At 39.3% G+C, this 22,432-nt stretch overlaps 1 protein-coding gene across 1 annotated transcript in view; it reads right to left on the bottom strand.

Moving 5' to 3' along the window:
• NSD3 (nuclear receptor binding SET domain protein 3) overlaps positions 1–22,432 on the bottom strand; it is a 78,591-nt gene that overhangs the window by 4,991 nt on the left and 51,168 nt on the right. Inside the window, exons 14-20 of the mRNA XM_054998287.1 lie at positions 20,894–21,067; positions 12,996–13,145; positions 9,914–10,070; positions 7,439–7,641; positions 6,669–6,781; positions 3,520–3,789; positions 1,446–1,562 (exon numbers count right to left, since the gene is read on the bottom strand). Of these exons, the coding sequence (XP_054854262.1) occupies positions 1,446–1,562; positions 3,520–3,789; positions 6,669–6,781; positions 7,439–7,641; positions 9,914–10,070; positions 12,996–13,145; positions 20,894–21,067 (1,184 nt within the window). The remainder of the gene's footprint in view (positions 1–1,445; positions 1,563–3,519; positions 3,790–6,668; positions 6,782–7,438; positions 7,642–9,913; positions 10,071–12,995; positions 13,146–20,893; positions 21,068–22,432) is intronic.

The following is a 22,432-nucleotide window of genomic DNA, read 5'->3' on the forward strand; positions in this document are numbered from 1 at the left end:
CCTGTTGCAACTATGATCACAGAACTGCCACCAAAAATGGCAATCTTATATTGATTTCCCTCTCCTCTCCCAGTAACATGTAGTTAGGAAAATACATGACACAGTATCCTGTTATACTCTCCTTCCCCTCTTTGGCAGCCAATTATGTAGGACATGAGAAAAGGAAGAATTCAGCAAATGGTCACCTCTCCTTTGAAAAGGCATATATCTAGTTCAGGCCTCACACACAAACTTGTTAGGTAGTCTTAGGAGAACCATTGTTTAATTCCTCTGCACTCTGGGGATAAAGCTATAGCATTACAAATTAATGAAATAATGTGTGAAGAGCTTTGAACACTCAAAATGTACAATAATTCTAGATATTATCACCACACCCTATATTAGTGAAGTGAATGGCTCATGTACCGATCCATTGGGGTGAATTGGCTCCACCAACATGTGTGTGCATGGAATGCACATATGTGTATAAGCAGTTCAGGTGTGCAGGAAAATCTTCCACTTCAGCTGAGAGGCACACATGAACACTGCATCTAAACACTGGCAGCAGACAGCAACATGCAGGAGCAAGCTTCAATCAAACTACTTGCTGATTGCTTCTCCTTAGCATGGGACCTAGAAGAGGCATATATGTGGGGGATCTGCAGTCAGAGAATGTGTCTCTGATAGCACAGCCCTTTGTGGTTTAAATGACAGGCGTCCTCCAGAGGCCAATTATCTCCTCCTTTAACTGTGAATCCCGCCCCCCCTACAGTTTCCCACTTTCTTGTTCCTGTAGTTCATGTTCAATTCAACGGGCGAATTACACTCCATCTGAATAAACTGCATCATGGCTTCTGAAGTATTCACTGACAATTCAGGTTCCACCAGACTGATTTTCACATATCAAAAACCCCCACCATTATGGAGATAGATCAAGATGGGTAGCCATGTTAGTGTGTCTGTAGCAGTAGGAAAGAGCAAGAGTCCAGTAGCACCTAAAAGACTAACAAAATGAAGCTCAATGAAGCGCAAGACAATGCAATCACCTGGACTGAATCAAGACCTAAGCTTCCTGTCTCATTACCAATGCTAATTTATCCACACCCATTACCCTTCTGCATACCCTACCCTATCCAATCATGCCTGCTATTGTCATTCACCCACCATTGTCTGTAATCACTCGACTCTCCAAGATATAAGGACAGATGGACTCACATTCTAGCTGTATCTGAAGAAGTGAGTTGTGACTCACGAAAGCTCATATCCTACCACAATTTTTGTTAGTCTTATAGGTGCTACTGAACTCTTGCTCTTTTCTATGGAATTATGGAATTACGCGTGATGCAATCTTCTTGAGAAAAGATTTCACTGCCATTAAATTTTTATAATGAGTATGTTTTACGATATAACCCATGGTTTGCCAGTCCATCAGTGAAACAACAGCATGCATGAGAACTTTCCTTTACCTTTGTAACAGTTAGCATATAAAAATTAGTCACACTGTTCTCATGGGCACGCTTGATTCGCAATCTGCATTCTTCCTCATCAATTAGTTCACCAACATACTCATTTACGAATTCACCCTGAAAGAAGTAAAAGATATGCACAATTATAATTGGAGACATTACTGCAGGGAACAAGTCTAACCTCATCCCTTGCCAAAACCTTCTTCAGAGATTTCCGATGTAGTGAAGTACAGACACACAAATTTGGTCCTGGATCTGCAATACCTCTACAATGAACTGTTCAGCCTTTGGCAAGTCACCCTCAGTGCTTCAGTTCCTTATCAGTAACATTTATTCATTTTATTTACTTATTTAAAATATTTGGATCCCACTTCTTAGCCAAATAGCTTTCATATTGGTTAACAAAAATCACATTAAAAACATAAAGTGACATTCATAAACTGGAGCATCAATAAAATATCAAAGAAATTAACCTATGGTGGCAGCAGTAACAACATAGAGAACACAACCCAGCAGAGAAGTTAAGCATGCGTATAGAGGACAAACACTAATGAGCAGCACAGGGAAAATTTTAATTCTGGAGCAAGATTAAAGCAAAATAATATATTAGGGAATAAGAAAAAAGGTGTTATCAGTCAATTAAAAGTCCAGGTGAATAGAAATGTTTTAAACTTTATGCCTGAAGCAGAGTAAACTAAGCAACAAACAAACAGCAGTGGAGAAGGAAGTCCATAGCTGAGGGGCCACTACAGAGAAAACCCTAACCCTGGTTTCTATCACCTCACCTCTGCAAATGAAGGCACAGAAAGTTTATTTATTTTATTTATTTATTTTGTTCAACTTATATCCCACCCTTCCTGCAAGCGAGCTCAGGGCAACTTCCAACAAGAATATACAGTTAACATACAGTAAAACCTTGAAGTTGTGCTTCAAAAGATCTTTATCTTCAAAGAGCTACATATACAAGTAAGCAAGAAGCTCTATCTAGACCCAGAGAAGAAAATGGGAACATTCAAGTCTTTGGAGTTACAGTCCCTTCCAGTTCTTGATACCAAGATACTCTGGCCGAGCTCAGTTTCAGAAGGCATAAGCATGCTTAACTTCTCTGCTGGATTGTGTTTTCTATATTGTTAATGCTACCACCAATAATTTACACTCATTATATTAGCAGAATCCTCTAGATAGCAAAAAGAAGAAAATTAAAAGGAGTAGAACATTGTATGGGTGTGGAGGGACAACCCCACAACAAACATGTGATCAGAATCATCTTTTTCAGCATCATCAGTGGCCACATATGAGTAAGACAGAGACTCAGAATATTTAAAAATTTGATCTTCCAATGATTCATAAATAAGTATGGTCTTGATATACACCATGCTGATTCAAAAGTGGTCTCATCACCATATCCACAAGAAGAATGTGTGACTCCACCATGAGAAGACAACTCAAAAATGTGCATTAGCCATGAAATCTCAGTATCATAAGCAGACAGCAGAATTCCTAAAACCGGAAAAGTTGTTTCTGTTGAACTTGTTAAATTTAAAGTGTTGGACATTGGATAATTTGATATTTGGATACACAGGTCCTAAAGTTATTTAAAATATTGTTCAGATATAAATTAGTTATACAAGTTCAGGTTAGGCTGTCAAGTCACTTGAGACGTATGGAGAAAAAAGCTCCAAAGATCCAAGGGGGGCATGAGATCTTCCCCGACTTTATCCTTAAAACCATATAGTCAGGTTAGGGCTAAGACAAAGCAATTGGGCCAAGGTTACACAATAAAATTAACAGCTGAATGAACTTTCTCTATAATAAGAAAAATATACAAGAATCGTCTGTATTCTTTTATGTTTGCTCTCAAAGTCCTGGTCAGAAGACCACAAGTGTCATGAAATGGGCACAGGTTACCAGTTACTATTGCTCATGCCACAATAAAATATGAGTGCCACATAGTATCACTTTTGTTTCTGAAGAATTAGTGTGTAGGACTTTTGAACCAACAGGAATTGCTTTGTGAATGGTCTTCACTGTGATTGAAGTGTGGGAGAAAGCTGTAAGAAAAGCCAGATGTTACCTTTTTAATGTTCCGTATTGTCCTGAGACCCCAGCCACGTCGATCTGTTTTTATGATTTCTGCTTCTGGGTAGAGTCTTTTGGTGAAGCACTGGTTTTGACAGCGCTCTCCTGCAGGACAAACTTGGGGGTGACACTCATACTGTAGCATTCGGTTCAGACACTCTGACTCCAGACCGCAAGGGTTCTCGTCTGTTGGCTTGCAGTTACAACGAGGGATTTCGGACAAGTCTGCAACCTGAATCTGAACTTTCCCTACTACTTTATTGGACTGTGGAAGAGAGAACAAAAAGATAAAAGTTGGATTTCTGGTGGGCATGCATGTACACATGGATAGAATTGGTTAGTATATGCATGTACATTACTTAAGTTCCCATCATTTGAATAAAAACATTTGACTATTAAAAAACACTATATTGGTGGAGATAGACTATTTATATAGTACTTTCAGTGTTCAATGTTCTTCATGAACATTGTTTTCCTGCAACATTTAGAACAGCCCTGTACAGTAGGCCAATATCTTTATTGCAGATCAAGGGCTGAGGATGAGAGAGAAGGTTGTTTGTCTAATGTTACCTATTAAGTTCATAGAAGTGGTATGATTTGAGCTAAAGACTTCCCAGATCACAGCTCAATCTCTTTACCACTACTTCTTTTTTATCAGTGTGAAATCTATAGGCAGCTTTTTCACACATGCAACTTAACTATTAGCAAGCCACTTTCTCATAGACTCTGCCTCCCCCTTGAAATAGGGGGTCATCATGATAGTAGCCTAATTGACAGGGCTGCTGCAAGTTTGGGGTGTGCAATTTGGTTTGGAATTTGGATTAAAATACAAAAAATTGGCTTATTTGGTGAAATCCAAGTATTCCAAGTCAAGAAATAGGAGTTCTGAATTTTTACAAAATTAATTTGGTAAAATTCAGCCATTGATTCCCTAAGGGGAAACCGAACTCAGGGCTATCTGGGGGCTGGTCATTTTTCAACCAATCTTCACCAAATGTGGAGGCCCTTTAAAGGCTCCATTATTCCTTATGGGGAAAAATATTGAGGGCTATCTGGCGGGCTGAGGTGGCATTTTTCAAGCAAACTCCACCACAATTACAGGGAACCTACTCTTGAGTGTCCTCTAAAGGTCTCCCCACCCCTAAGTTTCAGGAATATTGGATCCCTGGGGCCTCTGAACAAGGTGCCCCCAGCCACTCTGCTGTTTCCTATAGGGAAAAAGTCAAAGCTGACTCTCACTGCAGAAATACACTGGAGCAAGGCTGCCATTGCCAAGACACACTCCCAAATGTAAGTGGAGCTCATCCCAGAGAAAGCCCAACAGAAGCAAACTGAAGCAAGGGAATGGAATCCCGCCCCCCACCCCAAACTAAAGTAAGGCAAGGGGGACTAACATCACACTAGAGAATCACACTCATTCCACACAAACCAAACACCACTGCTGCAACTTAGTCCAACAGAACCAGTGTCATTTACAGCAGCCAGGCACTGGGTTCAGCCAATGGGGGAATATCACAGAACAGAACCAAACAGTAACCAGCCACAAGTACAAGGCATTCCCTTGCTTCAGTTTGCTTATGTTGAGCTAACATGCAACAGTTTCCGTTTGCTTCAACTTGGTCTAATTTTCCAGAAACTTGGGAAGGGGGTGGGGTCTTTAGAGGGCAGACAGGAGTAGGTCCCCTGCAAATTTGGTGGTGTTTGCTTGAAAAAATGCCACTCCATTCCCCCAAGATAGCCCCCAGAGTAGCGGGAGGCACCTTCTTTGGGGGCCCACAGAATCAGCCCTCGGGACCCAATTTTCATGAAACTTGGGGGGGGGTCTTAAGACGACAGTCAGGAGTACGTTTTCTCCAAATTTGGTGAAGTTTGGTTGAAAAATGATACCCCCAAGCCCACCAGAGAGTCCCCAGACTGATTTCCCCATAAGAAATAATGGCTGAACATTATCAAATTTTTCAGAAATAGCTGAACCAAATTAGAGAATCAATTCCAAATTTTTCTCTGATTCAGTCAAAAAAATGGATTTACCAAATTTTTTGGGTACATTCCCCTAGTAAGAATTACCATGATAATATACATGAAGTATTACAGCATTGAAAACATTACATAAATGTGAAGTTAGTGAATGAGCAAGCAGGGCAATAGAGTTTACTGAAACCTGCACAGTTAGAAAATCTTATATATAACCTAAGGTGGAACATCAGGAAATCTAAAGCAAACAACCATTTTCCAACTTCAAAGTAGAACCTGTATACTTCTGATTTTCCAAACAAGCATGTTTTAAAAAGGGTATTCTTAACGCAGAAACACAGACTGGCTCCTTAAATGTCTTACTTCCAGAAGATACATTCTTTCCAACTCCCCCCCACCACATCCATACTGTCATTTTTGCATATGTTCAACAGCAGCATTTGCAAAACAACAACCTCCCCCAAACACCCTAAATCTTCATGCACAAATAACAAACAAACCACCGCACCAAAATTACTTTATTATAAAAACAAAATAATTTGAAAAAATAAACAAAGTCCTCAGACTGGAAAAAACTTTTGCCTTAACCAACACAAAATGTTCCTGTTGTTGATGTGTGCATTTTTCCTAATATAAGTGGGGTTGCTTTGTGGCTGTTAAACTGTGGCAGATTAGCGACCAGTTAGAATGACCTTACTTTTCAACACACAATTGTCTAATGACATGAAAGGGCTATCAAAGAGAGAGCTTTACAATCAAATTACTGCAATGCCCAACAAGGAAGGCAAGCTGATCCCAACAACCCCACTACCACAGGCACCATAAGCACTCATGTAGTCATGTAGAAGAGTAGTCCAAGAAGAGTAGTCCAAGAAGAGGGTAGCCATGTAGAAGAGTAGCCCAATGGCACCTTACAGATCAACAAGATTTTGGGGGTGTAAGCTTTCAAGAGTCAGAGCTGAAGAAGAGAGCTCTGACTCTCAAAAGCTTTCACCTCCAAAATCTTGTTGGTCTCTAAGGTGCCATTAGACTCAAATCCAATCATGTGAAAAGTCCTTAAAATTAATCAAGAAAGGCAAAATGAATCCTTAAAGCATCCATCCATCTATGCAAAGGATAGGGCCAACATTTGTCTAACCCATCCAGAATTAAAACAGCAGAAGCACTCACTTTAATGTGTTTGTAGGGAGGTGGTTTTCTGGAATTCCTCTCGATCTCAAGTGCTTCTTTGCTTTCTCTTTGTGCTTTCAGTTCCTGGAAGCGTTTTGCTGCTTCTTCAAGTGCTGTGTGAAGGAGCCCAAAATGGGGGAATTAGTGCTAGCAGCTGGTGCTGAGGGATACTTCACAAATAGCTGAGATTTGGTAATCTATCACAAAATATTTCAAAGCAATCACAGTATGGATGGGGGCTGTCACCCGATTAAAGAAATTGTAGATTATGCATTTTTAATCTATTACCTCATTAAGGTGATCAATTGCACACATTGGCATGAAAAACACAATTGTTTCAAGGGGATACAACATGCGTAACTAGCTTTATGATGATGCATGCACTTTTCATAGCAGGCATCATCTTGGAAGAGGCATTCTCCCCTGTGCAAGGGAGGAGGAGGAATGCCTTTTCTTGGAGGGTATTAAAAGAAGCATTCTCTCCTGTATGAGAAAGAACAAAGAGAGAGACTTGTCTTATAGACAATATCTAACATCCAAGTATGCTACTTGATTACCTATTTTTAGAAGAAATGAAAAGCTCTGCTAGAATAGGTGTTGCTCACAGTTAAGCATGGAGAGCAAAAGCATTTTAATCAGCACTCAAAGGAATTAAATAGAACTTGAAGTTTCATGTGGACACAAAACACTACTTTCCATGCAATTCCATGCAATTTTGTGGTGGTGGAGCTTTTTTTTTGAGATTAAACCACTATAAAACTGTGTTTTACCTTTCTTGAAGGTCTTGTTAATACTAGTTTGCCCCTCGGCAAAGCTTTTGTCTCCTTCAACATAAGGGAATACTCTGCCCTGGTGTACCCAATAGTAGTCATGTGAACCAAAGAAAAATACTGGGAAGTCCCCGATATCATGTTTGAGGCCCTGTATGTTGAGAGGAACAGACCTGGGGTTGCAGATCTCAGCTGGCCACCACCTAAAATTCATGGAGAAAGAAGAAGGAAAACCCAAAGAAATTATTTGTAAAATAAAAGCGGTTGGTTTAGCTTATAGCTCTTAAACCATAGCTGTTAGTAAAAAAAATGTTATTTCTAGTATAATACTTATATAGTTAAGTTCCTATCACTTGTGGAGTAATTCATCAAGTACGGAATTGTGCAATGTACTTTTTTCAAGAGGGCTTGTGCTGGAACCCCACATGAGATTACATATAACCTCTGTAAAAACAAACATAATTCAGTTTTACAAGGAAGTTTACCAACACCAATGATGTACAAACATTTTAACTAGCCTGTCTACTAGTTTATCATCACATTAATCACTTATGCCCTATGGCACACTGCTGCTCTAGCAACAAAGCAGGGTTACAGCACCAAACACTAATTCATGGTATTTCACTAAAGATGCACAGAGATCTATTATACCAATATATCAATGTATTTGGGGGCTATACAACTTGAAATATTGAAAATAAAATGTACTAGCTGCAACAGAATAAGAGAAAGGTCTGTATATCAGTGGCTGAGTTCAAGCTTTGTGTGTGCAGGTCCTCCAGCTCAGTTTCTGGCATCTTTTATTTTAAAAAGCTAGGGAAGGCCCCTGCCTCAAAAGCTGCTACCAGCCAGAGAAGAGAATGCTCAGCTAGATAGGGGTAATTTCTTGGACTCAAGAATTTACTGTACCATTTCCCTCAGCACTAGTGACACCTCAGTGTAGCCACTGCAGTACAAGAAGGATGTTGACAAGTTAGAAAGAATTTGCAAAGAGACCTTTAATGAACAAAGCTCTAGAAGACCAATTGTATGAGAAGAGGATGAGGGGATGTAGAATCCTTAGCTTAGAGAAAAGATAACAGGGGGGGTGCAGGTATGCCCACAGTTTTCAAATTAAGTAGGACTACAGCAATAAGAGAGTAAGAGGGGGGAGAAGTTTCTTATCTTAACCATTGGCGATAATAAGAAAAAAAAATCAAGGCAGCAGACACAAACATTAAGAATTAGCTTCCTCATTATTAAAAGCAGCACAATTGTGGGATATCCCTGGGCAAGTTATGAAACCTCCCTAGGTTTTTTACGAAAGAGTAAACAGGGGCCTGATGGCTAAGCTTTCCTGTCTTTGGAGGCATACAGGTTATTATCTTTGAGGATCAAGAGCAGTTATTTCCACCTTATGGTGGTTCTTCTGACCCCAATCAAGCAATGGCCTCTGGAATATCTTTATATCTAATTCTGAACTTGGACCATAGAGTGAAGATCAAAAGACCTGCACAAAGGGGACAAAGTATAGACAATGTCTATTATTCTACAAACCCAGGTTTACTGAAAAATCCAAACATTAAAAAATCTGGGTTTGTAAGAACCCAAAATGGGAAAACTGCTGTTTGTGCTTGCGTAGACAACAAAAGGGGCTTTGGCCAGAATGGGCAGGGGTGAAGGTGGGCCACCCATGGCAAGAGAGAAGAAGTCAGGAGTGCAAGGAGAGAGGGTGAGAAAGCCTGCCAGGCTAGAGAAAGAAAAGAGGTGGGTGGTGACTGGAGCTGTTGCAAACCAAAGAAGCCACATGGGCAATAAGGTAGAGTTTGATAGGAGGGGAAGCAGCTCTTTTTCCTTTCCCAGCTTCTGCCCTGCCCCATCCCTGTTATGGAGATAGAATATACTTAAATAGCAGCAACTGGAACAAGGTAACATTGCTTCTGCCTGCCTGCCTGCCTTCCCTCAGTTCCTGTTCCTGCATAGGAGAGATGGCAGGCAAGCAGCCGTGGCCAGGGAGAGGAGTTCATGATGCCACTACTTTCTCCTTTGTTTTGCAATTAAGCTATGTGTACAAGAAAAATACAGGCCCAATGGAATCCTTTCCTTTCCTACTTCTGGTCAGTCTTTGATGCCCTACTTACAAAGAGGAAGAATCCATGCATTAACTTACATAATAGCCATGAAAACAGGTGAAAGGAGAGTGAACAGTGTTGAACTTCAAGGCCAGAGTTGAATACCTTGAAATGCCCTGAGGGACCTTGGGCTAGTCTCCCTCTCCCTTTCTCTGTCCCTGGCCTGTCTATCTCACAATTTTCTGCAGTGATAAAATAGGAGGAAATCCCCCATACAAGTTGCACTAAGCTCCATGAACGAAAGGCAAAACACAAGTGAGATAAAGTAAAAAGTTCAAAATATTCTGTATGCTAAAGTTCTCTATAAAGAATAAATAACAATGGTTTGAAAACTAAAAGTAATTTCCAGTTGGCTTTAACTCACCTGTAATTTCCAAGCTTGACCCAAACAATCTGCTTGTATCGTAGTTTCTTCCCAGCTTTACAGTCATTGCAGTTCCAGGATCCGTCTGGCATCTCTATGTTAAGACATTCCGGGTGGAAGGATGCAGGACATGATTCGCAGCATAGCAACTTCCCACCTTTAAACAAACAGTATTGCTTACTTTATAGTTAAAGATTCCAGGAAGAACACCCATTTCCCCAGTCGTTAAATAGAATTATTGTTTCATACAATACAAATGGCAAACACAAAGGATCAAGTCAGAATTACAATGCTGGATTAAACACACACATTCTGTTTGATCAGTCTTGTACAAACAGAACTTCCAAGCCAAGCAATTATGTTACTAGGTTTCAAATTTTTTGGATAACCTGGACAAGTTTGCAATCAGATGTATTTTCCAAGAAAGAGGTATTTGAATATGACAACTGTGCAAGATTTATCTTTTGCGAGATAACGTAGCAAGTGCCAATATTTCAAACAAATGATTGAAGTCTATGAAATCAGTTTTAAGCCTGCATTGCCATGACCAGATCCCTCGGCAATCAGTTAGTGCACAGAAGCAGCCTATAGGTTGATCAATTTTTTTCTGCTTTAAAAATGTCAGAGAAAAGATATTACAGAATTTAAAAATTGTGAATCTTTATTGATTCTTCAAACTGAAGCTCTCTTGACCAAAATGGCCTGGTGCAGACAGTTTCCCGAGCTCTCAACCATTTTTTAATTTATTTATGGCATTGGCCATGATCCCTTGCACACTACTTGCCCACTGTTCATGTACTAGTTTCAATTTTCCCTTCCCTTTTCAGCACTAACCATGGTGCAGCATTACATCTACTCTGATGTTAGCCTTTGCCATGGTTAACTTCCAATCAGAATGTGTAGGAGTTAAGAGATCAGGAATGTTACATTTGCACTGGGCATTTGCCTTTTGCACTAAGACGGGAACCTCATCTAGGTTAAGTATTTAGTGGAAGTTATTTGGCTGTAGGGACCAGTGTCTGATTTGCCTTTGGATATGTTTACTGTGGGTAGCAAACACCTTTGCTACATTTTAATATAAAATCTTAAGAGCATTTTACTCCTGCAAGGGGGAGGAACCCTCAAAAATTTAGAAAACAACGTTATTTTTGAGTAGCAGAGATAATTTGGATTCTTATTTTACAAAAGGCTGTCAGAAAATCATGTCCACCTATAGACTTTCAAACCTGTAATTGTACTGATTGTTACAGAGTGCAAAAAAGGAGTTTATTAAACAATAACAAAACTTTTACTATATTTCCTCTGCTGTGAATGTAATAAAGCCTCAATGTTTGGCTATCCCATTGATTTCAAAATCCCAGAATTTTTAAAAGTGTAAGCATCATTTCAGAGGAAATACAGCCCCAGTCATTGAAACAATGCCCAAACATGGTAAAAGATGTGAAAAAAGAAAGCAAACAAACAAAAAAACAAAAAAGGAGAAAATGCACACACAAAATTCAATGCTAAGCAAGTAAACTTGGCTCTTATAATGCATTAGTAAGATTTGCTGAAGCTAAGCAGAAAGAGGGCTCAAAATAATTTTTATAGTCTCAAGTTTCTCAGTGATGGAGTCCAACCTATGTATATGGCAAATGATCTATTTTGGACAGAGTAGTCCGGGCAGCAGTTTTACACACATTTTTAGTGTTCCAATACTCAGAGATGACATGGTTGCTTTGTGAACTGCACAGATACAAGGTAGTTTCATAGATTTTATACAAGTTAAATAATGATGTGAAAACACTTAGGCCTTATGAAAACATAACATCCAATGCATGAATGTCCAACAGACCTGGAAAGATGCCTAGTGGGTAGGGCAGATGGGATCCTGCTCTCCCATGTGCACAAACACTGACAACTTAGAACAGCTGTCTTTTTCTTGTGATTCTTTGAGCAGAAAGACTATTACATAGGATTGCCTCCTGGCCAGTTTTGAACTGGCTGGCTCATTATCTTGGCTGAGTTGCAATATTGGGAAAATGACAATTTGAATTTGCATATATTAAAATAAATATTTCCAAATATTTGAATGCCAATTCCACCACCACTTGCTTCAAAGAGGTGGCATCCCAAGGATATTATACAGTTCCGTGAATTGATCCGGACCATCTTAAAGTATTCTCTCTTAAATCCTGTCTACAACTGTCCCTTGTATCCTGTTTGAAGGACAAGCTTTTCTTTTCATATCAAGTTCCTTAACATATTCCCCTAAGAAGGATATCTGCGCACGGAGAGCAGGAGTGTCTCTAGAATGGCATATACCCACTCAAGTGCCCTGCATTCATGAAAATGGGTGTGGAGTAACAACTGTATGAGAGAAAATCTCTGTGGGTGTAACAGAAAGGCTCACCAGCCCCAAACCAAAGTGTCTACTTAAGTCTTTTGGTTTTCTTTGTAACTACTAACAGAGCACTAAAGGGAACAGAATCCTGGCCCCTCCCCAATCCATGGATAAAAGCAGTTAAGCAAGCAGCTGACAAGTCAGCAGCTATCAACCAAGAGAAATATCAAGGCCCAGTTCAAAGCCTAAGCAGCCCTACATGCTTGAAATTGCACAATCTAGAGCAGCCGTGTGTGTAGTCCCCACAGGGCACTATTGGTTCATACATTCTGTAACTCCAGACAATCCTGTTCAGGTCACAGAGTGGGGCTGCTAAGTGAACCATGCCTTAGTATTACCTACCTCTTTGAATGTGGTTCTTAGCTATAACACATATACAACATGAAGACACAAAACAGACCCTATAAAGAAATTAGCTCAGTTTCATGATCTAAGTAAGACTATCGGATTGTATGACAAAGTGCCCACTGAACTGTTGAGTGAAATTTAGCAAGATTAATTATTTTAAGCCCTTTTGTAATATTTTGCCAACATGAATGCACACTCACAATAAGCAATGAGTGAAGTTTACCAAGCGCAACAAGAAGATGCTGGATGAACATACAGAGCTTGATTTAATTTTTTAAAAGGCAAACAAAATAGAAAGGAAAAACAGGAAAAGTGAAAGAAAATTAAAGAGAAAGAAGCTATTTTGGTTACCTTTCTCACATTTCTTTTTGGAAGCTGACGAAGAAGGAGGAATCATAGGTAATTTCATCAACTCAGCACGATTTGATTCATTCAGTAGGTAGTGGGACTTATAGGCATATGAACTGAACAGGGGGTCTGAATGATCCTGCACTATCAGCCCTATACGAAACAAACAGAAAGAAATGAGTTGCAATGAAACTACCCATGATTCCATAAGGAGAAAAATAAAATAAAACCAAATTAAACACCTATTATGAATACATCACTTATGCTTTTAGGTATGAAAGGAAAGGGTGATGTGATGAGAAAAAGAAAAAGTGACAGAAAAAAAGTTTCTATGTCTACTAAGAGGTTGTCATGTTGAACAAGATGGCATCAATGCCTAAGAGGAAAGATGAGATCTAGTTCCAAACTGAGCTGCACCTGCGATCTATTTTTAATCTGCATGCTTTAGAAGAAACCCTTTTTGCTTTCCCTGCAATATTCCTTCCTTGGAAAAGGAGAGGAAGCTAACTGTGAAGAAGCTATTAATGCCATCAACAGAGACTAGGAACTTAAAACTATGTTCAGACTGTTGTATGAACTTCAGACCTACCCAGGCAAATTTGCCAAAGTTGTAAGACCAATAGCATAATTATACCTCCTGCTGTGCAAGTCAGCCCAGAATCAATCAGCCAGTTCAGACATCACTTACCAGGGGAAAATTTTCAGTTGGTTTAAATAGTTGGGTTCTCTTTCTTACCCTCTGGCCCTCTTTGGGAGGACAGAGCATCTAACTGAGGCTCTACTGTGCTCCTTTGAATGGTGTCTTCCTGGCCTGAGCTGCCCATCCCTTGAAAGAATGAAGGGGGTTGACACAGTACTGGGTGACACTGCATTCAGATAAATGCAGTACAGCCTGGATCAGATGTCATTTTTTCCTCGTGGTGCACAGATGAGATTTATAAGGCCTGTTGACCTTTCACTACACTGAGATTTCCATTGTAAGCAGTATTTCAACCCATAATTTTTCTTACGTAAATTTTTACCATTCTCCACTGAGAGTGGAGAAAATCTTCAAAATACAATGCTGATGTAAATGAATATTTTCCCCCAGAACAGTTCTGAATAATTGCAGTAAGTTGCCTCTCCTTGAATCTTAATGGGCCAGCTCAAAGAAAAGTTACTAGGTTTGGCAATTCTGTAGCCTAAGGTTAGGCAATTTCTCCCTGCTTCTATGGCACCTGTCTCCGCACATTTTTTATTACCTCTTGGCAGAGATTATGAAGTTTCTGAATATGCTTAAAATAAGGGGTCTGGGTACAGTTTACATTGATATATAGGTGTCTGTGATCTGTGTTGGGCAATCATCTTAAAAGCTAGATTTATGCTGATCTCAGAACCTTGAATTGGATCTGGGACCCTGAACTCACTGGGCTAAATTATCTGGGGCCAATCCTGAAATTTGGGGGTCTTTAGTGGACAGTCAGGAGCAGGTGCCCTGCAAATCTGGTGGAGTTTGCTTAAAAATGCCTCCCCCCCCCAAATTTCCCCCCGTAAGTAATAATGGCTGGATAAATCCAGGATTCTCTAACCCAGATCAGAGAATCTGACTTGAGTTTCAAGGATACTGGATTCCCCACCTCCCACCCCTGAAACTCAGACCTGGATTACTTTGATTTTTGGGGGGTGTACACCCTTAATAGAGGTATGTATGGCTGCTGAAACCTTCAATGTAGCCCACCGGTATATAGCTTTACCCTTCCTTCACACAGAATTCTAAATTTTAAAATTCTATGGTTTTACTACAACAAAATGCTTAATATAGCAATACCAAATTTTGGGATTCTTAACAGAGGGATAAACTAGACATTATTATTTTTTTAAGTTGGAGGGAACTTCTCTTTAAACATGAATGACAACTTGATTCAGCAGAGAATAGAGGGGTGGGAGGGGGAGGGGCTCCAGCCTCCCCCTCTGTGTTTTCCCAAGCAGAAATGACACACGGCAGAATTATTTCCTCCTTTTTGTAGCCACATGTGCAACATTCCATCCATGCACAATTGCAAAAACAGGGATAATACCCCCACCCAGTGCCCAGTGCCATTTCGACTCAGAAGAAGTGCATGGGAGGGGAGGAACCAGACTTTCAAAAATATAGTATCTAGTTTGGCCCAGAAACACACAGTGCATTGACGAAATTGATAATGTAAGGTCTGGACTGAACTGTTCTCAGACATTCCAATATTAAGGGTTTGGGGAATTCTAGTTGTTCAGCAGGCCAGGGAGGCAGACAAGACTGCCTAAAGAGGAAGACATGAAAGGTCCACTGGGTGGAAAGAAGTTGCACAGATCCCTTCCTCTTTGCCTACACTATGCAACAAAGTCAACAGGGGGGGGTCTCTAATCCACTTGCATGGCTTTATGTTAATATGCTTAAGTTATACATATATAAGGGGGGGATCTCAGTGCATTATATATAAGGGGGGGATCTCAGTACACTAAAACCCTCAGATTTTCTGCTGCCCTGTTACCAACCTCTCCAAGAGTGCAGAAGTCCACAGACTACGCATGACAACTAGGTCAACTGTGTAACACATAATTCTGAAAGCTAAAAAGCCACTTAAATTTTTTAAAAAATGCACTGTGAACTTTTACCTACTAAATGAATACTCAAACATTGTGACAGAACATTTTAGGAAATTTGCTAGTCTGAACTGCCTTCACAAAATTTTCAGGTTAGCAGCCTTGGATACAGTTATCAACCAAATGCTCCCAGTTAGGATCAAGACTGTATATAGAAGGCTTCATGCAGTCACAGCAAACCAAAGCTCACATTTGATATGAAAACTAAGCAACGAGAAAAAAACCGAAGCTGAAATAGTAAAGTTTTTAAACTAGCTGTGTGTTGGGTTCAGAATGCAATGCCACAAATGAAAGTCATCATTGGTGGCTCCCCCCCCAAACCACCATAAATTATGGAACTCCTTCACCAAAATCCAAGCTTGATGCCTTCTGGAAGCATTACAAGATCTACCTGTTTGGGGCTCTGGAGTCTTTAGAATGAGATGGGCTATAAATCCAAATGAATAAATGAAAACATTTCTTCTTTTTTTAAATAGAGGATTTAGTTTTACAGAATCCCTCAAGAAATACTTTTAACTACTTAAATTAGATTAGCATGGCCAACTAACAAAAGGGTTTTTTCCCCCTGTGTCATACTTGCCAGAAACAATGAGAAAAGTCAAGCTCATAACTCTTTTCTTTGCTGGAAAGAATTTTTAGAAAGACAATTCCTCTCCCCCCTCCCCTTCTTTTCGTCTTATACATCTACCATCTATTTTTAATGGGTGATTAATAGGCGGTATAACATTTTCACCTATAGATAAGATGGTTCCATCACACACATTTCTTTGAAAAGCAACAATACTGGTGAACCATAGTAGCTAAGAGAACAAGCTCTTGATCTGAGAGGTCCCCAGTTCAAATCTCACCTCTTCCACAAACTCACTAGGTAGCCTTAAGGAAGTCTCTCTCTCAGCCTCAGCACCCTTATATATGGACCTAAACCTAGAGGGCTTTTGTAAGGATTATAGCAAGATAATACACATGAAGTGCTCTGGACATGGGAAGTACCACATCATAGGTGTTGTGTCACAATTTTTGGAAGACTACTACTCAATATCTGTCAGCCATTTAGAAAAAAAATCTTGTAAAACATATCTATCCCATCCCCTAAAATGCGCAACAACACCCACCTTCCCTCTATGTCCATATCAAAGCACAACTTAAAATGATGTGCGGGACTGGCCTAGAAATAACTTATTTGAGCTGGGCAAGCAACTCATTATAAAGTCATGGTACAAATTTAAGGATTAAAACATGTTATTTGGGCAGAACACAAGAACTGTTGCCATGACACACAAGTCTAACAAAATACAGTTTCATCAATCTATATCAACAGTCCAACGCTGTTATAGCAAGTACTGTTCCTCTAAACTTTGGTAGTAGCTCTCTAACATTTAATCCAACAAAGCTTTTCTGAAATAGTCTCTCTTAAATATGTAAGAAGTCTTCTAGCAGAAGGAAGTAATTAACAAGCTTTTCCTCTCCTGTACAGGTATTAATAATAATAAAGTGTCATCAAGTCGCAACTGACTTATGGTGACCTCTCAAGAGGTTTTCAAAGCAAGAGATGAACGAAGGTGGTTTGCCATTACCTTCCTATGCATAGCAACACAGGTCTTCCTTGGTGATCTCCCATTCAAGCACTAATCATGGCCAACCCAGCTTCGCTTCCAAGCTCTGATGCAACAAATAAATTTTTATGCCCAAATCTGATGTCCAAATGTGACTACTCATAGCCAATTCACAGATTACAATCTCCAAGTGAGAAACTGCTTAAAACCCCTCTGCATGGCAGTTGTCTATGCCTGCTAACATTTTAAAGGTATTGGTATTGACCTGGCTGAATGAACAGTCTCTGTGACAGTGCTCAACAGGGAGAAATAATCTGGATATGCAAATTCTCCATATCATTAAGTACATCTGCAAGCTTTGCCACATGGCAATAGGAGCCCTTAACACAACTTGCAATACCTTCCCATTAACAGAGAGGAAGGCAAACAGTGGCCTTCAGTTACTATTTGATGAAAAGACCTATTCTGACTGTCCATACAGTTCAATCCACACTAAATGACTGACTGGTTTTAGGCGTTAACCAGCTCATTCTCCCCAGTTAAGAGCACTGAATCCACCTGAGCCCACAGTCAAGCCTTTTTGACATCAGAATAAAGTCCCAAAGCATTTTAGTTTTGGAAGTATTGTAATAATATAGATTAAGGCATATTATACTAATCAATACTAAGCTAATACATACTAATGGCTGGTATTCTAGGTGAACTTTTAAACTTTTCATGAACTGTCTGTGCATTTTTTTTAGAGTGTTAGGTAACTAAAACAGGTGTGCTTTTATCTTTTGACAGCTAATTAAAAACAGTGGACTCCATCAAGATTAATGTTTCTTTATCAGAGACCGGACCAATAGTGATCTAGTATCTTAACTCTTCCTGTCATTTCTCATGGATTTATGGCTTTGTTTTGCAAGTTAGCTATAATGTCATTTTTGGCTAATTAAACGGTTATACAATAGAAATTATGAATATTCAATGAAGCATTAAACCGTGATCTTAGATATTTGCATATGATAACCTATAAAACTTGCTCATCTAGATAATGAGTTATTTCTGATCGGAAGAGATCTCGTGAAGATTAGGTGAGATTCTTATCTTTGCAATGTAGGCTATGAAAATCTTAATGCATTTCATAAGAACTTTGATCATTTTTAAACTTAAGAGTTAGTTAGGAAACATTAGCAAATTTAATTCTGATTGCCTTTCTGTGTTCTATTTTTGTAGGACTTATATTAATAATCATGTATTTTTTAACTACTTGCTTCATTAAAAAATAGGGTGTATTTTCAGTAAAAATAAACTAACAAGTGTCTGAGTACTTTGATTAGAAGCAGCAAAGCAATAAAGAACCTTTTACAAATAAATGTACTGATAAGCAAATGGTTCAAAGAACAATTTTGCTTGACAGGTCTTGAACTAATTGCTGAACACTATCCAAAAGAAAAGATAAACCTTTGGAGTAGTGGAAGTTTAGTTCAGACACAGGCAAGAGAGCCTGTTACAGAAGCTCTTTGGGAGCCAATCTAAAGCAAATTTTCAGGGGAATGCACGTCTCCAGAAGACCACAAGGCTAAACTGAAATCAGTGGTATTTATTCCCATATAATGAATTTAGGACTGGGGTACAGAATGATATTTTAAGATGAGCCATTTTTTCTTAGGAAGTTCTGCCACCACCACCCCCTCCCCTGACTTGCGTACAGCTAAATGCAACATCTCTGAATGTTATAAGGGACTCCAATGTGAACAGAACAGCACTGTTTTTTTAAAGCTAACATCATCAATGCCAGCCTCGTTCACATGTATTAGATATTTTCTCCTATTTTTAATTCAGAGACCTAGCCATAGCATTTATTCCCCACAACCACTGTTTTTTAAAAAAAGAACTCTGAACTTGTAAAAATGAAAATATTGAAATTAAAGTGGGAGTAAAAAGTGGCTAGAGGCAGCGTAAGCCCTAATAGGTAAAGAAGACTGGAACACACAACATCTAGAAATCTCTCTGTACGTATGGACACTTGCCAACCACTCTGACTCAGCTGATGTTATCTAGATTTAAGTTGGTCTTAAGGCACTGAAAGGGATTTAGATTGCTTCTTCACTAAAACAAAAACAAAAACCGGCACACCACTGAACGAATGCTTGCTTTCACACGCTTTGGTATCATTTGACGAAGGAAACGTCAATTGCTGGGAAGTGAATTAACGAAGCGAGTGAGTTTTTACTGTTAGATATATATACATATATGTGATTTTATCTTTTATGTATTTACCCATTTTAATTATTTAAAAACTGTTCTTTTTATCTGTATTTTACTTGGCTGGTCTTGTGACTGTAATAAACCCTTTGATTGATCGACTGATTGATTGATTTAAGTTGGTCTTAAGGCACTGAAAGGGATTTAGATTGCTCCTTCACTAAAACAAAAACAAAAACCTGCACACCACTGAACCAATGCTTGCTTTCACACTGTTCCAAAAAACCCTTTCTCAAACTGCACTCTAAAACTTACAGTTTCCCTCTGAGCCTTTGGACGCCATTCCTCTGGAAAAAATTAAATTTATTTAGACAGACAATAACTGTGTCTACTGTTTACCTCAACATTCAGTGTCAGCTGCATTTTTGCATTTCCTCTCCTCTACAGAATTGGGTGGTGGTGGTAGGGAAATCTTGCATTAGTTATCTATCTTGTGCACACACGGTCACACAAGAATAAATCAGGGTGGGTTTGTTTGTTTTTAAACTGGCCAGCTTTAACTGTTGAAGCTTTCAAGAAGTCTTCACAAAGCAGTATGAAATTAGAACAAATTCTCCATTTGCTTGGCAGTGGAGTCCAAGGCTTTAACGTGTCAGGCACTGCAGCTGTGCATACTCCCTTGGAATACTGCACATTTCAGCAGGACGAGCAAAACTACAATGAATGAAGTTGTTGAGCATCTATGCTTGTTAGATGCCGCTCCAAATCACCACCACTACTCACTGAACACAAACAGAAGGGTTCCAGAAGTCAATTTTTCCCAATTCCTTTGTACTAAATGCTCACGCCACCTTTGCCCCCAGATATCTAAATACTTGACTGGATGACACACAATCTTTTTCTACATTTGGGCTACCCACATACCGAATATAGTTAAAAGACTGGAGTTATTCTTTTTGACTATGACCACTTAACTACCAAGAACTTTAAAAGAACCACTATTTGAAACTGGGTCTGATAAAGCCTGTTAAGGATTCAGAACTTCTGGAGAAGTTCATTCATTAGAAGCTTCTCTTCTCACCTATGCCTAACAGGACAGAGTGGTAATTTCTCTAAGTTGTGTTGAAATTATTTTACATAGTTTATTGGTTAAAATTATGTGAAAAGGGACACGTTCTAATTGATGAACAATCCCATCTGAGAGATGACCCACCAGTTTTGCTGAGAATGACTGAGGATTGCAGCAGCTGGCATCATTCAAAATCCCCACCCTCCCTCCCAGACACCACGAGCAGCAGAAGATTCCTCCTTGCTATCCTTCCTAATGTGTATTAATAAAGGACACTGACGACTAAAAGACTATTGAAAAATCCAGCAACTGGCACTTGTAGGTGCTCCCCCCACCCCAACAGCCCAAGAGGAGGCCTAGAAAACAAAAACAAATCCCAAGGGTGGGGGGAATTAACGGTTTGGTTTTTAACAAAATCAAGGACTGAACACCAGAGATATAAACAGAGGAAGACAAAAAACAGAGCTCACCTCTTGCACAAACGAAACAAAAGCCTACATTTACAGCTGATGAAGAGTGATTGCTCCTTTTGGAATGGTTACTACAGATGAGAATGTGGGATGACACAAACAAACTTCCTGCAGCTATGCAGCCATCTCCAGAGTGATAGGCAATGGGGCATCTCAAACATCTCACCATGCGACCTGTTTTAATATAAAATGCACCATATGACAGTCCATTTAGAATATAGTTACAGACTTCAAAGCCTGCCACAAAATGTTATTTTATTTTAGCCAGGATATATCTATTAGAAGAGATACTATGGATTTAAAAATTCAATTACATTTTTGCATCCCTAAGGGTGACCCCTCAAGAGAGAACATTTTGCTTTGTCAGGGTTGTGTGTAAACTGTTATTCCACAGAAGTGCAGAAAAGATTCAGGACTTGAGTTTCTATTTTTAAGCATATTTTTAAACTCTTATGGCTACAAAGATATGCTTATTCTTGAAAAGTTAGGAAATGCCTGTTGAATCCTCAGAAGCCAGAAAGACAGCGGAACAAGATTTCCAGTGCCTAGATACAGGGCCTCAGTGGCAATGACTAGCATTAAGTTTCCAAAAATTAGAAAAAAGTTAAATAAAAAAAAGTTCAACTGACAATGTATACAGGTCTCAGAATATGGATTGCTTGGGTGCAGAAGTGAAAATGTTCTTTTTAACACAGAGTACACACAACTCTGGACACCTGATTGTTTTGTGTTAGACTCCATGGGTTATGCTTAATTATTACAGTCACTACAAAAAACAAATCTCTTCTGAAGAATGGCTACTCTAATTCTTATAATGTGTGTGGTAGATTTCCTAAAGTTGGACTTGTCTCCTGGTTTGCTCCAGCATATTGCCCAGACTGAAGAAGAGCAGCTGCTATCTTATTTTATGCTCCTTTCTTCACTTGGGTTAATTCTATATGATAGAACCACCTCTTGGGTTGGATCCAGCAGAAGATTTCCATGTGCACTGGAACCCTTGCTCAAGTAGAAGCATACTAAAAGACCATGCTGGCAGTCTGTGCTACATTCAGCTTCTTGGATCCTGATTTGCATTACCTTTTGGACAAAAAATGATCAGGATTGACAAATACTATTGTATATCTGGCACTATGGCTTGCACAAGCAGAACTGCGCTAAATATGTTCCCATCTACAAACCACTGTTTTCACTTATATTTTCCAGACTGTGTCATCTAAACATCAAAAATATGCCAAGTACCAGTGAAATCTTGTTTCCCTTCTTTATTCTGCATGTGTTTGTAATAATTAGCACCATCAACTTGAACCGCTACCCTTTTCTTTGCTGTTTTTCCCTTCTTCACTTAGACAGTTTCACTAGATCAGATGCTGAGCATACTTGTCCTTGAGGCTTTTACCACTATATATATATATATATATATATATATATATATATACACACACACACACACACACACACGCGCACACACACTATATATATATATGCTGTAGCATAGTGTTGGTTAGCTGCTGTACCACAGTGGTTAAATAGTTGGGCTGC

Source organism: Eublepharis macularius, chromosome 14, assembly GCF_028583425.1.
Source record: "Eublepharis macularius isolate TG4126 chromosome 14, MPM_Emac_v1.0, whole genome shotgun sequence".
NCBI classification, from domain to species: Eukaryota; Metazoa; Chordata; class Lepidosauria; order Squamata; family Eublepharidae; genus Eublepharis; species Eublepharis macularius.